The 18,472-nt window shown below is 40.4% G+C and overlaps 1 protein-coding gene across 2 annotated transcripts in view; it reads right to left on the bottom strand.

Moving 5' to 3' along the window:
* The window catches only part of LOC140726964 (proteasomal ATPase-associated factor 1-like), a 474,892-nt gene that overhangs the window by 3,552 nt on the left and 452,868 nt on the right, over positions 1-18,472 (bottom strand). For both annotated transcript variants that reach the window (XM_073044019.1, XM_073044018.1), the window contains 5 exons: positions 17,700-17,850; positions 14,127-14,321; positions 5,835-5,926; positions 2,677-2,792; positions 1,304-1,386 (listed from right to left, as the gene is read on the bottom strand). In XM_073044019.1, the coding sequence (XP_072900120.1) occupies positions 1,304-1,386; positions 2,677-2,792; positions 5,835-5,926; positions 14,127-14,321; positions 17,700-17,850 (637 nt within the window). The remainder of the gene's footprint in view (positions 1-1,303; positions 1,387-2,676; positions 2,793-5,834; positions 5,927-14,126; positions 14,322-17,699; positions 17,851-18,472) is intronic.

The raw sequence follows: 18,472 nt of genomic DNA, 5'->3' as shown, positions 1-18,472 counted from the left end.
CCAACTGGTGCACACTTGACTATTTCATTATAATGGACCCTTTTTGTTTTTTTCTTTACCAACCCTTTAGTTAAGTTGGCACTTATAAATGTAATTCCTTTAATCATATGCAGTGTGCTGTCTGTTATTTCTTGGCACCAAGTTGTAACAGCGTAGCAAATTATATAGCATTCACACAAACCGGGGTTTGGGGTGGGAGAGCCGTCCCAATCTCACAGATTTGGTGGGACCGGAGTGTGTATTCCCTAGATGTACACAGCCCAAGGAAACCAGGATTTAGTTATTATCCTTCACCCATCAGGCCTTTGAACCAGAGGGGATAATTTCACTCAACTTCACTCCCCCCTTCAATGAAATGTTCCCACAAGGTCTCCCTTTCAAGGACTTTTCATCTCATGTTTTTAATATTTATTTATTATTTCTCTTTTTATTCTTTTCTTTTTGTATTTGCACAGCTTACTGTCTTTTGCACATTGGTTGTTTGTCCATCCTCCTAGGTGCAGTTTTTCATTAATTCTATTGTGTTTTTCATGTACTTACTGAAAATGCCTGCAAGAAAATGAAACTCAGGGTTGTGTATGGTGACATATATGTACTTTGAACTTTGCCTATGTTGGTGGGGGTGTTAAGTATAAGAGTAAGGAAGTCATGTTGTAGCTCTATAAAACTTCAGTCTGATCGCGCTCATTGAATTGTGTGCAGTTCTGGTCATCCCATTACAGAAAGGATGTGGAGAGGGTGAAGAAGAGCTTCACCTGATGCTGCCTGGTTTAGAGGGTATCAGCTTAAAAGGAAAGCTTGGATAAACTTGGCTTGTTCTCCTTCAGAGCATCAGAGGCTCAGACATGACCATATGAAGGCATTGATAGGGTAGACAGTTGGAATCTTTTATCCAGGGTAGAAATATCAAACACCAGAGGGCATGTTTTTAAAGCTGGGGGAAGGGGGTAAATTTACAGGAGGCATGAGGGGTGAGTTTTGCTTCTTGTACACAGGGAATGGTAGATGCCTGGAAGATTACCACGGGTAGTAGTGGAATCAGGCAACCTGGTGCAGTTTAAGAGGCTGAATGAAGGGATTAAGGAAATAGATGATAAACGGAAGGAGGAGATTTAGAATGTAGGCATCAAAAATCAACACAACATTGTGGGCTGAATGGCCTGACCAGCGCTATAATGATCTATGCTCTATGTTTAAATTCTCCAGCTGTCATCTCCAGGTCATTAAGTTACTGGATACCAGATCAATAAGTTAGGCACCATGCTCCCATACAATGTATTTAGAGAAACAAATATAGCCTTACTGTGGCTAGCCATAAAGCCTTCTCTACAGGGCAACAAGGAAAGGACTGGAGCACCTGATCGATGGATAACCTGTACGGGTGTTCTGTAAAGACAAAGTAAATTGAAAGTTAAAATGCAAACTAAGCATAGATCAGGACAATGTGGCATGTTCTAGCAAAAAAAATTTTTGTATATAAGGTTACATATTTAAATTCTTGCTAAATTCCACTTCTGAGCCCCGTTGTTCAAAAAGGTTTATATTATCTCTCATTTCTTTGGGAACTGTTCCCCTCTTCATCCAATTCATATAGTTATCCCTGAAAGATAATCACACTCTCATTTTATCTGTCCTGTATGCAACCTTTCCAACTCCAGATCCATCTCCACTGAAATTCACAGTTCACTTTTTATTTTTCTCACATCCCTCAGGATAGTTAAAGAGAATGAATGACACTACTACTCATACAGTGATCTGGAGCTTTAACCCACTTTCTTTGCAACATTTAAGGTGGTTGTTCACACAAATCTCCTTCAAATTCTCTGCTCTCCAGATCCATGGGAATGTCATTGCATGGGAGTTCTTTGTCTTTGCTCTGCAATGGCAGTAAAGCTTCTGTCATAATCACTCTTTACTCTTTCTGCATTTCATTCAGTTTTTGAAACCACATCACTCTTCTCCATATTGCATCGGACGCTGTAGTGCTTTTCTTCGATTCCCCTCTTCTCCTTACCTGTCTATAATCCCCCCTCTGATGCCCATCTTCCTTCTCTTTCTCCCATGATCCACTTCCCTCTCCTCTCCTATCAGATTATTTTTCTTCAGCCCTTTACCCCTTCCACCTATCACTTCCCTTCTTACTTCATCCTCCCTCTCCCACCCACCCACCTTCCCCCTCACCTGGTTTAACCTATCACCTTCCATCTCATACTCCTTATTATGGTAAATCACAAAGTATAAATGAGAAGTCACAATCCTTTTTGTATATCCCAATTGCCTGGATAATCTAAAAGTATCAAGAAAGCTATTTGCAATTAAATAAAATGCAGAATGCCCTTTTATAAGAAAATATTGCTAACTAAAAGACATCCACTAGAAGGATTGGTCAAACAAATACTAAGAGATTTTTAAAGATGAAAGTAAATCAGATGTGCAGTTCCAATAGTACCACAAACACAAGAAAATCTGCAGAAGCTGGAAATCCAGAGTAACACACACAAAACACTGGAGGAACTCAGCAGGTCAGGCAGCATCTATGGACATAAACAAACAGTCGAAGTTTTGGGCCGAGATCCATCATCACGGCTGGAAAGGAAGGGGGATGTAGCCAGAATGAAAGGGAACCACAGATCAAACACCAGTTTAATTTACTGTGGTGTTGTGCAGTTTACTTACTTTGTGTTTCGGACATCCAATTGATAAATGTTACCATCGTGTGTGCCTGCAAGGACGTAGGTACTTGAAAAGAAAGTACAACAGTTGAAGGCATCGGATCCCTCAAACATAAATATCTGGAAATTCAACATAAAGAATGACATCAGATTTATCTGCATTTTTTATGATCACAAAAATTATTAACACTTTGAGCCACTACTCTCAGGTTTTTTAAAAAAATGCCTAGAGAATAAATGTTACTATGGCACCCAACATCAGTTTAAAAGCAAAGCCATTTTCAATGTCATGAAACTGCTGCACAAAAGGCAAAATATCTTTCTCCCCCCCTCTCTTTTCCTTTTTTTAAGCAATTGAACATTCAGTTCTACTTCCCACATATTAAATAAATTTGGAATAAGAAGCTGTAATCAGTAATGGCAACCATGAAACTATCATATTTTACAACACCATTCATAGAACCACTTACTTCAGAAAATGGTATATAGTGGCATGCAAAAGTTTGGGCACCCCTGGTCAAGATTTCTTTTTCTGTGAATAGTTAAGTGAGTAGAAGATGAACTGATCTCCAAAAGTCATAAAGTTAGAGATGAAACATTCTTTTCAATATTTTAAGCAAAATTAGTGTATTATTTTTGTTTTGTACAATTTTAGAGTGAAAAAAAGGAAAGGAGCACCATCCAAAAAAGATTTGAGCTCTCAGATAACTTTTACCAAGATCTCAGACCTTAATTAGCTTGTTAGGGCTATGGCTTGTTCACAGTCATCATTTAGAAAGGCCAGGTGATGCAAATTTCAAAGCTTTATAAATACCCTGACTCCTCAAACCTTGTCCCAACAATCAGCAGCCATGGGCTCCTCTAAGCAGCTGCCTAGCACTCTGAAAATTAAAATAAATGATGCCCACAAAGCAGGAGAAGGCTATAAGAAGATAGCAAAACGTTTTCAGGTAGCCGTTTCCTCAGTTCGTAATGTAATTAAGAAATGGCAGTTAACAGGAACGTTGGAGGTTAAGTTGAGGTCTGGAAGACCACGAAAACTTTCCGAGAGAACTGCTTGTAGGATTACTAGAAAGGCAAATCAAAACTCCTGATTGACTGCAAAAGACCTTCAGGAAGATTTAACAGACTCTGGAGTGGTGGTGCACTGTTCTACTGTGCAGGAACACCTGAACAGATATGACCTTCATGGAAGAATCATCAGAAGAAAACCTTTTCTGCAACCACACCACAGAATTCAGCGTCAGACGTTTGCAAAGGAACATCTAAACAAGCCCGATGCATTTTGGAAACAACTCCTGTGGACTGATGAAGCTAAAATAGAACTTTTTGGCTGCAATGAGGAAAAGTATGTTTGGAGAAGAAAGGGTGCAGAATTTCATGAAGAGAACACCTCTCCAACTGTTAAGCATGGGGGTGGATCGATCATGCTTTGGGCTTGTGTTGCAGCCAGTGGCACGGAGAACATTTCACTGGTAGAGGGAAGAATAAATTCAATTAAATACCAGCAAATTCTGGAAGCAAACATCACACCGTCTGTAAAAAAGCTGAAAAAGGAAAGAGGGTGGCTTCTACAACAGGTTAATGATCCTAAACACACCTCAAAATCCACAATGGACTACCTCAAGAGGCGCAAGCTGGAGGTTTTGCCATGGCCCTCGCAGACCCCGACCTAAACATCATTGAAAATCTGTGGATAGATCTCAAAAGAGCAGTGCATGCAAGACGGCCCAGGAATATCACTAGAAGCCTTCTGCAAGGAAGAATGGGTGAAAATCCCCCAAACAAGAATTGAAGGACTCTTAGCTGGCTACAGAAAGCATTTACAAGCTGTGATACTTGCAAAGGGGGCGTTACTAAGTACTGACCATGCAGGGTGCTCAAACTTTTGCTTCAGGCCCTTTCCCTTTTTTGTTATTTTGAAACTGTAAAAGATGGAAATAAAAAGGTAATCTTGCTTAAAACATTAAAGAAATGTGTCATCTTTAACTTTATGCCTTTTGGAAATCAGGTCATCTTTTACTTGTTTAGCTATTCACAGTAACAGAAATTTTGACCAGGGGTGCCCAAACTTTTGCACGCCACTGTGTTTACCCATCTGAAACAGTCACATTTCTTTCAGTGTCTACGGAGAGGAACAAACATTCGGCGCTCTAGGCCTTCAACAAAACAGTCCCGATGAAGGGTCTCGGCATGAAACGTTGACTGTTTATTCCTAGCCACAGATACTACTCAATCTGGTGAATTCCTACAGCATTTTGTGTTTGTTCCTCTGGATTTCCAGAATCTCTTGTGTTTACATTTCATTTTATCCTGTATGCATCCTTTTCTTTCCAGCTCCCTGCAACTTCTACCAAAATCCACAAAAGACCTTTCAACCTTCTCATAGCACCAAGAAAATTCTAACCAAATGACATTAAAGACTTCTGCTAATCATTTTTGTGATTTGGAGCTTAAATCACTCATCTAATCTGCATTTGATATGATTAATAGCACCATCCTCCTCCCTAGTCTGCAGTGTTCAGCTCCACAGGACTGCCTGTGGATGCTTTCACAGACACTTTTTGAGTGCTTTTGCCAGTAATGGCTTGTCTGTTGTCTGTCACATTTTCACCAAAGGATCTATTTTATTCACTTTCTTCAATAACATTGCCTGTCTAGGAATTGTAACAAATTTCTCTCCAGTCAAGACAGGAGGGAAGTTATAAACTTTGTGCTGCCATTGGTAATCTTCACTCTTTGTTGACTGGGAGAAGTTGGATTTTAACCATTCATCCTAATGACTGGCAATATCACAGACCTCCATCTTTACAATAATGCTACTTTCATTTCAAGTCTGTTTCTGTTGCATGTATCTTGTTCAACATTGACTTACCATTCATATTTCTAAGGATGTATTTTGATTCCTGCTCCCAAGGCATAGTACATTTGAAACCTTCATCTTTGCCATTAAATCCCTCTATTGTTATCCCATCACCTCCTAAAAATTCCACTTTCTGCACTTCTCCCCTTCCTGTGTTTCACCACCGGTAGTAAATTTATGAACCCTCTATTTGGCTGCTCTCTTCTGGTATTTACTGCATGTAAATTAGCTGGTAGTTCCTGCAATTACTACATTTCAAGATAAGAATATCATAACTGAAAACAATAAAATATACTTACTGGTTCTCTGCTGAGCAGTCCAATGCTTTGCAGTTTTCTATCTTCACGAGCTAGAAGTAACAATTTTCCATCAGTTCCTATTTCACGTTCACCTGGTAAGAATACAATCTATTTTAAAAAAGTGCTGAAGGGGAATATTACATTGAACATAAGTGCATCTAATTAATATAAATGCTAGAGATTTTTTGCTTAAAAAATGCTGTCTGACTTTAAGGCATTCTCTTTATAACAAACATAAATGATCTTCCAGAAACAATGGAGAACATAGTATTTGTGAGAGGGAGGATGTACTGCTGGTCATTTTCCATAGCTTTATACACTTTGGAAGAGTTTGAAGGAAATGCAGGGCAGCTAATATAATTCCACTATGAAATGGAGGCAAAGAAATTACAGAGCAATAGGCCAATTAGTTTTGACATTGGTAGCAGAGAATAGAGTCCATAATAAAATAAATAATAGGAGGGACCTTATAAAACAGTGATAGCATCAAAGTCAACATGGATTTATGGAAGGGAAATTGTGTTTAACAAATTGTTTGGAAGTTTTTGAGATTCTAACGAACAGAATAGTGGAGGGAGAACAAGCAAATATGATGTATATGAACTTTCTGAAGCCTTTCAATAAGGCCCTACATAAAAGATTACCATATAAATTTAAAGCACAAAGGATGGGAGTAAGGTGCTAACATGAACAGAGAACAGTATGGTGGACATGAGTCCAAGACTGAGGACAAGGATAAGCATAAACCATGTAGGACTGGGATGAGGAGAAATTTCTTCACCCAGAAACTCGTGAAACTATATTCCATCTCAGAAAGCATTTTGAAGCCAAATCATTAAATAGATCAACGAGGAGTTATAGTTATTAGGGCTAAAGGGGACAAGGAATATGCAGAGAAAGCAGGAGCAGAATAGTTAATTTGGGTGATCACCTATAATCATAATGAATGGCAGTAAACTCAAAGATCTGAATGGCCTACACTCTCCAAAATATTTCTCTATCAAGATTTCTCCTGAAATGACCTGTACTTTCACCTGAAAATTTACTTGGACTGAGATTTGGACTTTCTAAATGCTATTGCTAGATTGCCTGCATGCATGTGAAAGATATATCAAGGGAGTTTTAATCATGTCACTGTTGAACGATACACAGGGTAACCCACAAATCTTGGAAAAACTCATGTACATCATTTTGAAAGGCTGTCATAGCCCCATAAACCCTGACAAAGATGGAAAAAAGGCTAGCAATAAAGACTTAAATCCCAAGGCCATGGCACAAAGGTAATAGAATAAATTAAATTAGTTGTTATTGCATTGCATTTCTGAATTTTATTAGTATTTTGGGATCATTTTGAAAATCAGTTTGTTTTTTCTTCTTCAGTAATAAATAAGCCTTGCTTTCCTCTGTATGTGTACTTTTAGGATTAATGATTCTGATTTCTGCATAACACAGATAGAAACATCTGCTCCTATGACAGCTTCAATCACCAATAAAGAGATATGACAATCAGGGCCATCAGCACTATAAGTGCTTGAAGACACAACAAAGCAGAGCTCATAAGTACATCAACTACCAGATTAGAAAAAGTCCTACAGAGAGGCATGTCTGATGAAATAGGATTGTGAATTTTTTTTTGCAAAATGATGCTCAGCTGCCATCTCCATCGAGATCAAGGCTCAGACTTGCTTGTTATTTTAAGTTTGTAGGCATTGTTTTGGGGGAGAGAGGGGAGTCAGAGTCAAGTTAAAGCTTAAAGGCAGTGATGAGGAGGACTTAGTGGACAGGCCTCTGCTCAATGCTTTGTGTTCCACCTTCAAAGTCCTGACTCTACATCTCCACCCCATGCTCAAGGGCCATTGACATGGATGGATGACGAGGGAGATCCATGGATGTTGGGCTGTCCCAGGTCTGTTTAGCCTGGGATTGGATGTTACTGCAAGCAGAAGGCACGAGGGCTGGTCAGTTGGTGTGCCAGGAGTTCAGGGTCCCGTCATCAGCTAGTTGGGAGTTCAAAACCGAACTGTAAGTTGAAGCCCATTGGCTGAAGCCTCCAGACTAGAGGATGGAGGCCCATCCTGGAGTTGGAGAACTATCCATGTGTGTAGATGGGTAAGAAGGAGAGTGGGAGGGAGTAAAAAAGCCTGTTTTGCTGTTGTTGTCTTGTTACTTGTGTTCTGTATTGTTCTACCGAGCATTTGGGCATGCTAGGTTGGGGGTGAAATGTGGGCTGCCCCCAGCACATTCCCTAGGTAGAGTTGGTTGTAAATATAAACAACACATTTCACTGTATGTTTCAATGCACATGTGATAAGTAAATCTGGATACAAATCTGAATCTGATTACGACAGTTATATTGACTGTTTCGTTTAAAGTTCAGGTTCAAATATGGAGAATTTGACTCAATATATGGTCAACTTAGAACGAAAAGCAGAATAAAAAGAATGTACAAGGTCACCAACTCAACCCAAGTGTGGGCTTCCCTTTTTTTTTAAGCAAAACATAGTCTACTAGTATGGAGAGAAAATGCTCTCCCACGACAGGAAGCAACATGAAGGACACAAACTTCAATCCCTTCTCATCTCCATGGGACTCGAGCCACCTGAGGTGTTAGTGAGGCCATTTGTGACAGACTGCGATCACAAATATCACCCCTGGAGCGTTTTACACTTAACTGCACCTATCATTCTACAAAAACAAACTAGTGCTCATTTATAAGCAACTAATTTGAAATTTTCACTAAATCTTAATGACTACTGCAAACTCCCACTAGCAGATGTAATAAAACTGGAGAGTGGATATTCACAGGGACTCCCTCTGTGGAAACACAAAAAGAATGGCACCATTATTTCAGTGATGAAGCACAACAACCTGTATTTAGATTGCAGTATAAATGCAAAATGCTTCAAAGGAATAGTTATTTGAAAATGGTTGTGAGCCAAGGCAGTCAATAAGTAGTGCTGATGTCAAGTTACATACTGTATGTTTTTCTTAATAGGAAATAAAGAAAGGGGAGTGGGAGGGGACAAAACATAGAAAACCTACAGCATAATACAGGCCCTTTGGTTAACAACGCTGTGCCGAACATGTACTTACTTTAGAATTTACCTAGGGTCACCCATAGCCTTCTATTTTACTAAGCTTCATGTACCTATCCAGGAGTCTCTTAAAAGATCCTATCATATCCACCTCCACCACTGACACCAGCAGCCCATTCCATGCACTCATTACTCTCTGCGTAAAAAGCTTAAGCTTACTCCTGACATCATCTCTGTACCCACTTCCACTCATCTTAAAACTGTGCTCTCTCATGTTAGCCATTTCAGCCCTGGGAAAAAGCCTCTGATTATCCACACGATCAATACCTCTAATCATCTTATGCACCTCTAACAGGTCACCTCTCATCCTCTGTTGCTCCAAGGAGAAAAGCCTGAATTCACTCAACCTATTCTCATAAGGTATGGTCCCCAATCCAGGTAACATCCTTGTAAATCTCTGCACCCTTTCTATAGTTTCCACATCCTTCCTATACTGAGGCAACCAGAACTGAGCACAGTACTCCAAGTGGGGTCTGACCAGGGTCCTATATTGCTGCAACATTACCTCTTGGCTCCTAAACTCAATCCCACGGTTGATGAAGGCCAGTGCACCATATGCCTTCTTAACCACACAGTCAATCTGCACAGCTGCTTTGAGCGTCCTATGGACTCAGACCCCAAGATCCCTCTGATCCTCCACACTGCCAAGAGTCTTACCATTAATACTATATTCTACCATCATATTTGACCTACCAAAATGAACCACCTCACACTTATCTGGGTTGATCTTCATCTGCCACTTCTCAGCCCAGTTTTACATCCTATCAGTGTCCCACTGTAACCTCTGACAGCCTCCAGACTATCCACAACACCCCCAACCTTTGTGTCATCAGCAAATTTACTAACCCATTCCTCCACTTCCTTATCCAGGTCATTTATAAAAATCACGAAGAGAAGGGGTCCCAGAACAGATCCCTGCCCTCCATGCAGAATATGACCTGTTTATAACCACCTCTTGCCTTCTGTGGGCAAGCCAATTCTGGATCCACAAAGCAATATCCCCTTGGATCCCATGCCTCCTTACTTTTTCAATAAGCCTTGCATGGGGTACCTTATCAAATGCCTTGCTGAAATCCATATACACTACATCTACTGCTCTACCTTCATCAATGTGTTAAGTCAAATCCTCAAAAAATCCAATCAGGCTTGTAAGGCATGACTTGCCTTTGACAAAGCCATGCTGACAATTTCTAATCATGTTATGCCTCTTCAAATGTTCATAAATCCTGCCTCTCAGGATCTTTTCCATCAACTTACCAACGAAAGAGGCAGGTAAAGAGGGTGGTTGGTTAGCAGGTGGACGATGAAAGAAGAGATGGAGAAGAGGAGGGGTGGGGTACTATGGGGTAAGGAGTTTCAGAGTTAACATTAAACCAGTTGAAGGCAAGTAATGTAATTCTAGTCTTTAAAATTCTAAATCTTCCATTGCACAGATGATAGCTATGCTATAGTCTTTATGAATTTTGGCTCAACTCAGAAAAGTATGATTTATTAAGTTAGTAAAAGCTAGTATCAGAAATGATCTTGCAAGTGTGAATTGGGACAGGCTATTTTCTGGCAAAGGTGTATTTGGAAAGTGAGAAGCCTTCAAAAATGAAATTTTGAGAGTATAAAGCTTGTATGTGCCCGTCAGAATAAAAGGTAAAGATAACAAATGTAGGGAACCTTGGTTTTCAAGCGATATTGAGGCCCTAGTAAAGAGGAAAAAGGAGGTGTATAGCAGATATGGGCAAGTAGGAACAAATGAGGTGTTTATGGAATTCAAGAAATACAAGAGAACACAAGAAATAAATCAAGGAGGCTAAAAAAAAGCATGAAGCTGCTCTAGCAGGCAAGGTGAAGGAGAATCCTGAAGGATGGTACAGGTATGTTAAGAGCAAAAGGATTGCATGGGACAAAATTGGTCTGCTGGAAGACCCGAATGGTAATCCAAGTGTGCAGCCAAAGCAGATGCGGGAGATCTTAAATGTATTCTTTGCGTCTGTATTTACTCGGGAGATGGATGCAGAGTCTATACAGGTGAAGAAAAGTGGCATCAACTTCATGGACCCGATATAGATTACAGAGGAGGAGCTGTTGGCTACCCTGAGTCAAATCAGTGTGGATAAATCCCCAGGACCTGAAAAGGTGTTCCCTCAGACCCTACAGGAGGCATGCAGAAAATGCCAGGGCCCTAGCAGAGATATTTAAAACATCCTTAGCGACAGGAGAAGTACCGGAGGACTGGAGGATAGCCAATGATGTTCCACTGTTTAAAAAAAGGCTCAGAAACCAAGAAATTATAGGCTAGTGAGTGTTGTGATGGAAATGAGAAAGATTCTTTGGGTCTCACATGCAAGAGCCCGGGACACACAGTTTTAATAATGAGGAGTTTATTTACAAGGGGAGATAAAGCTTGGGAACAACACAAGCGGCTACAGTATTCATACAAATGCACTTAGAATGGATGAGCGTGGGAAAAGTCGGGTCTGCAGTACAATACACGGGAGAACGGTGTGGGAACAGAGTACAGGTACACATACAAGCAAGGGAAAACTACAATACTTGCCCCCCGCCCCCCCCCCCCCCCCCCCCCGGCTATGGGCAGGCACGGCTCTTTGCTAAAGGGACAACAATAAACACTCCCACAACCCTATTCAATGCACACCTTACCACGTGTCTCCAGCACTGTTCTGCTGTTTTCAGCCTGGAGTGAATCAGGGTGGTCCCTTGAGGATGGCAAAAGAGAGCCAGCCAAGCACATGTAGTACCCTTTATAGGTCAGGGGGCCAACAGTTTGGTGCTAGACAGGTTAACCCAATTAAGGTGGCCAAAGGTTAAGTGTGCATTGATTAGTTGGGAGGGGCAAAATGTTGACTGGCAGGTGGTGTGACCTCTGACCAGGTCAGGGCAGTGCTGTCATGGGACAGGCACAGCTCTCTGGTTACAGTGAGTCTGACAACAGTTGTGGGAAAGTTGTTGGAAGGTATTCTAAGGGTCCGGACATATAAATATGTGGATAGACATGGACTGATTAAGGATAGTTAGCATGGCTTCATGTGTGGTAGGTCATGTCTATCAAATCTTTAGAATTTTTTGAGGAAGTTAGCAGGGAAGTGGATGAAGATAAGGCAATGGATATTGTCTACATGGACTTTAGTAAGGCAATTGACAAGGTCCCACATGGGAGGCTGATCAAGAGGGTTCAGTTGCTCAGCATTCAGGACGGGGTAGTAAAATGGATTAGACATTGGCTTTGTGGGAGAAGCCAGAAATTGGTAGTGTAGGATTGCCTCTTTCATTGGAGGTCTGTGAATAATGGTGTGCCACAGGTTCGGTGATGGGTCGTTTGTTGTTTGCCATATTCAGATTCAGATTCAGATACAGTTTATTGTCATTTAGAAACCACAAATGCAATGCAGTTAAAAAATGAGACAACGTTTCCCCAGAATGATATCACAAAAGCATATGACAAAACAGACTACACCAGAAAATCCACGTAACGTTTGGCAATCTCCAATCCAGAGTCCGGAGAGGCTGCTGCGTATTAATATTGCACTACCGTCTAGCGCGTTCCCCGGAAAGGAGCTCCAAATCCACCAGACAAAAACAAGACAAAAAACTAAAGCTACAAGACTTGCACAAAACCACATAATTACAACATATAGTTACAACAGTGCAAACAATAACATAATTGATAAAAAACAGACTATGGGCACAGTAAAAATAGTCCAAGATGTTAAAGGACTGTAAGTTCAAAAGAAATCACCACAGGTTCCACAAGTCCCCAGGGTCCTGACAGACTCGCCATCCCACGCCAGTGGCAGAAGGGAGTACCCCCGCTATGGACTTCTAAGGTGCCGCCCGACTCAGCCTCGCAGATGCAGCACACAATGGAAGCTCCGTCGAAACCAGCCTCGCAGACGCAGCACACACTGAAAGCGACCTGAGTCCGTCGAAGCTCCGAGCCGACGACCATCCCCTCCTGCACAGCTTCTCCGAGCACCATCCTCTGCCGAGCGTACTAAGACGGCCCCGCCAATGGCCATTGGCAACGCGACCCCGAGGACGTATGAAGTACCATATATATGTATCAATGATCTGGATGATCATGTGATTAATTGGATCAGCAAATATGCAGATGACACCAAGATTGGAGGTATAGTGGATAGTGAGGAAAGCTATCATGGCTTGTGAAAGGATCTGCATCAGATGGAAAATGGGCTGAAAAATGGCAGATGAAATTTAATGCAGACAAATGTGAGCTTTTTTTTACTTTGGTAGGACCAACCAGACCAAACAGTGAATGGTAGGGCACTGAGGAGTGTGGCAGAACAAAGGGATCTGGGATTACAGGTATATAATTTCATTGAAAGTGGCATCACAAGTAGCTAGGGTTATAAAGAAAGCTTTTGGCACAATGGCTTTCATAAATCAATGTATTGAGTACAGAAGATGGGATGTTATGTTGAAGCTGTATAAGATGTTGGGGAGGCCTAATTTGAGTATTGTGTGCTGTTTTGGTCACCTACCTACAGGAAAGATGTAAATAAGTTTGAAAGAACGCAGAGAAAATTTACAAGGATATTGTCAGGTCTGGAGGACTTGAGTTATAAGGAAAGATTGAATGGGAGAGTACTGTATTCTTTAGAACGTAGAAGATTGAGAGGAGATTTGATAGAGGTATTATGAGGGGTACAGACAGGGTAAATGCAAGCAGGCTTTTTCCACTGCCAAGTGGAACTATAACCAGATGTGACGGCTTAAGAGTGAAAGGTGAAAAGTTTAAGGGGAACATGAGAGGAAACTTCTTCACTCAGAGTGTCACGAGAGTGTGAAATAAGCCAGCAGCATGTGGTCCATGCGAGCTTAATTTCAACATTTGAAAGAAGTTTGAATAGGTACATGGTTAGTAGGGATTTGGAGAGCTTTGGTCCCAGTACAGTGGAATAGGTTGTTTAAATGTTTTGGCATGGACTAGATGAGCCTGTTTTTGTGCTGTACTTCTCTACGACCCTAAAACTAATAATCTCTCCTCTAACCAAACAAATGCTTTCCAGAAGTAGTTATTACATCTTCATCTTTGCCTTATTATATGGTTTGATGTGCAACTGGAGACTAAAACAAGGACTTCCCTGGTCTGTGTACTTCAATAATTTACAGAACAAACTCCAACTTTAGAGGAACTTGCAAGAATCTATCTGAACAGTTTACTTACTTATTTGATGCATAGGAGAACCCAAATTCAATGTGTTTTCAGCAATCCCAACTGAACATCCATTAATTGGAGTCCCACAGTCTGTTAGAACTGCAAGACAGGTGGACATGCCACAGTCCCATAGTCTTGCTGTTCCATCCCTAGAGGCTGAGATAACATTTCTTCCACGTTCTACAATTGCTGTATCAAGAATACCTGTTTAAAAGGAAACACACCATAAACAAGCATCTTCCTCTCAATTCATACAATCTGCAAACTAAAGTATTTTAAGAATTGAGTAACCGATTCAATTTTTAGGAGCAAAAATAACTTGTGAAACTTCTCATCTCCTTCAACAGAATTTTAAAGTTGAAATCACCTGCAGTTAGTAACTACTTTCTTTTTTTTGGTTTTTATATGTTTTCACAGCCATAAGTAAAAATCTGTTTTTGAATAGGATTGAGAACAAACACATAGAGAAAACAAAACAAAACAAAACTGCTAGAGGAACTCAGCAAGTCAGGCAGCTTCTCTGGAAACAAGGGATAGTTAATGTTTTGGGTTGAGACCATGTATTGTGACTGGCAGTGCATTGATTCAAAATTCAAGGTTGTCTAATGTCAATTCCAGTACAGAAGTGTAAAAGTGACAAAATAATTGTTACTCTAGATCCGATACAACACAAAGAACACTAAGATAAAGATAAAAAAACACAATAAATATAAAGAAATAAGATAACCTATATACATAGATTATTTGTATGTCTATAAAGTGATGTTAGACACAGGAGTGTCTGAACATAAGGTGACTGAGCCGAAATGATAAAGTAGTGGTGGTGGTGGGGGGTGTGGTGTTGATTAGCCTTACTGCTTAGGGTAAAGTAACTGTTTCTGAGTCTGATGGTCCTGGCAAGGATGCTACATAGTCTTCTCCCTGATGGCAGTGGATAAACACTCCATGAGCAGGGTGGAGGGTTCTTTCATGATGTTACTGACTCTTTTCTGGGGAGGGGGGGTGGTCAGCTGTTGTCGGTTACATTTTGGGTCGTTTTAACAGCCAATATAAAAGAGATGAGAAATAGTAGTCAGGCAGGAGCTAGTAGGTGCAAAGAGAAAATACGTGAGGAGGAGGATGGAGGGTAGTTAGATCCAGTGGAGCAGGCGCAGGTACAGGTAGAAAATTAAAACTGTGGGTTCAATTAACAAAACAAATGAATGCACAATCAAGATACCTTGTTAAAGAAATATTTACATAGTCTTAAAACATTAAATGCAATGAATTATTGTGTTTTGTTTTGGCAAACACAGAATAGCGGCAGTATATCTCCAACAAAGCCACTCATTGGTGTACAAAGGTGTCAAGATCTGCTCATTGTTGCAAACAGAAAAGAATGACTGCAGGTCATAGGGCAGAACTGCAAAGCAGCAAGGATAACTCTTACAGTTTTCTTGGTTTAACTCTCCTTTTGGCATTTCTCTCTCCAGCTCGGGTACTTTCAAAGTTTTACAGTTATCAACTTTCATTTTGCTTTCAGAAAACATATACTGATTTACTGATTTTTTTTAAGAAGTCACTTCTGCATAAGTAAGCTGCTTGCAATGGAGGTTTTAAAAAAAACTTCAGAATATTAAAATGCAAGAACACAAGTTAACGTTAAGTTATTCATAAGCCCAAGCCCTTAATGGGTTTGTTTCATTATTTATTGATCTGTTTCAGAGCAGCTTTATTTTCTTTAATTTTACTTATTTTATGTAGAGATACAGTGCACAACAGGCCCTTCTAGCCCAATGAGCTGTGTTGCCCAGCAATCCACCGGCATTTGACAAGGTACCTTATGCAAGGCTTATTGAGAAAGTAAGGAGACATGGGATCCAAGAGGACGTTGCTTTGTGGATCCAGAACTGGCTTGCCCACAGAAGGCAAAGAGTGGTTATGGATGGGTCACATTCTGCATGGAGGCCGGTGACCAGTGGAGTGTCTCAGGGATCTGTTCTGGGACCCCCTACTCTTCGTGATTTTTATAAATGACCTGGATGAGGAAGTGGAGGGATGGGTTAGTAAGTTTGCTGATGACACAAAGGTTGGAGATGTTTTGGATAGTGTGGAGGACTGTCAGAAGTTACACCTGGACATTGATAGGATGCAAAACTGGGCTGAGAAGTGGCAGGTGGAGTTCAACCCAGATAAGTATGAGGTGGTTAATTTTGGTAGGTCAAATATGATGGCAGAATAAAGCATTAATGGTAAGACTCTTGGCAGTGTGGAGGATCAGAGGGATCTTGGGGTCCAAGTCCATAGGACACTCAAAGCTGCTACTCAGGTTGACTCTGTGGTTAAGAACGCAAACAGTGCATTGGTCTTCATCAACCGTGGGACTGAGTTTAAGAGCTGAGAAGTAATGTTGCAGCTATATAGGACCCTGGTCAGACCCCACTTGGAGTACTGTGCTCAATTCTGGTCGCCTCACTACGGGAACAACGTGGAAACCATAGGAAGGGTGCAGAGGAGATTTAAAAGGATGTTGCCTGGATTGGTGAACTCAGCTTTTTCTCCTTGGAGGATGAGAGGTGACTTTAGATAGAGGTGTACAAGATAATGAGAGGCATTGATCATGTGAATAGTCAGGTGCTTTTTCCCGGGGCTGAAATGGCTAGCATGAGAAGGCATAGTTTTAAGGTGCTTGGAAGTAGGTACAGAGGTGATGTTAGGGGCAAGTTGTTGTTGTTTTTTTTTGTTTTTTTTTACGCAGAGTGGTGAGTGCATGGAATGGGCTGCCAGCGGCAGAAACGATAGGGTCTTTTAAGAGATCCCTGGATAGGTACATGGAGCTTAGAAAAATTAAGGGCTACGGGTAAGCCTAGGTAGTTCTAAGGTAAGGACATGTTCAGCACAGCTTTGTGGGCCGAAGTGCCTGTATTGTGCTGTAGGTTTCTATGTTTCTACTTAACCCTAGCCTAATCACAGGACAACTTTACAATGACCAATTACCTACTAACCAGTACATCTTTTGATTGTGTGAGAACCGGAGCATCCGGAAGAAACCCACGTGGTCAAAGGAAGAATGTACAAACTCCTTACAGATGACACTGGAACTGAACTCCGAACTCCAAGGAATGGCCCCAAGCTGTAAGAGTGTCGCTCTAACTGCTACGCAACCATGGAGCCTTAGTTTTGGGGTCAACATTAAAAAAAACAAAGATAATTGCAATAAAATTAGAGGACGTTGGGAAATACTTAACAGGCCAGGCATGAGCTGAGGTATAGGGTTGATGCTTTAGGCCAAAGACACTCAGATGCTGCTATAACTACCAAATTTTCCCCCTTATTTTCTATTTATATTTTAGTTACTAGCAATAGCTTTTTAAAAAATTTTCAACAATACCTGCAATATGGATAACAATATTGTTTTCAACTTGTAGAATATTTTACTCAATAATTTAAACACTGTAAATCTTCATGGAGCCAATTAATTCAACAATCTAGTCTTGTAGTAATGTTTACAATAATCTGTCAGGAAAGTTTTCTTCAGAATCCATTTTCGTCAATCGTTTGCCCTTGCATTTGTACAGAAAACTTGTTATCAACTCTACGTACCTCCTTTGTGCCCAGTTAAAGTTACAGAACAAGTTCCATCTTCAACAGACCAGATCTTTAACTGAGCATCCATTCCTCCACTTAGAACGACAACACCAGATGGAAAAAATCTACAAGTGTTCACGTCATATACGTGGCCAACCAGTTCTCTCTAGAAATTAACAATTCATAAATGATTAGAAATGCAAATATTATTTTCAATTTCAAATTCTTTCTTTGAATCATTACTTTGAATTATTACTTGCAAGACATCAACTTCTCATGATTTATTGATATGTTTGTGATGATTACATTTTAATACTCCAGATCTTTGGTATAGTTATGTAACTGATGAAGCATCTTGCCCTGCATTCACACTACAATCTGGAACAAACACAACAAAATGTAACAAAATTACCTGCACAATAGGGATCAGATTTATCAAACTTTATTACCTACATCAGAATGATCATATGAAAATAATCTTACTCCAAGGTTTCATTACAATGGTTAGAAATCGATTCAGCAGTAATTTCCTCACTTATAAGGTTACTGGAAATTTTTGATGGCATTATGGCTTTATGATCTCCCCTGGGTTAACTGTAGTTGACTTTACAAAGTAAAAATTACTAAGTAGAAAATCTCTTAAAGTCCTTTCAGTTAAAAACAATGCACATTCAGTTTACTATGATGTTTTAATGCAATTCAAAAGTCAACTCAGAGTAAAAAGGTCAATCAGTCACAAAAGAAACTGCTGAAGACAGTCTTTGACCCAAAGAATGTTTACCACTTAG

Source organism: Hemitrygon akajei, chromosome 4 (genome assembly GCF_048418815.1).
Source record: "Hemitrygon akajei chromosome 4, sHemAka1.3, whole genome shotgun sequence".
NCBI classification, from domain to species: Eukaryota; Metazoa; Chordata; class Chondrichthyes; order Myliobatiformes; family Dasyatidae; genus Hemitrygon; species Hemitrygon akajei.
Note: the sequence above shows the minus strand (reverse complement) of the source record. Positions and strands in the feature narration are given on the sequence as shown.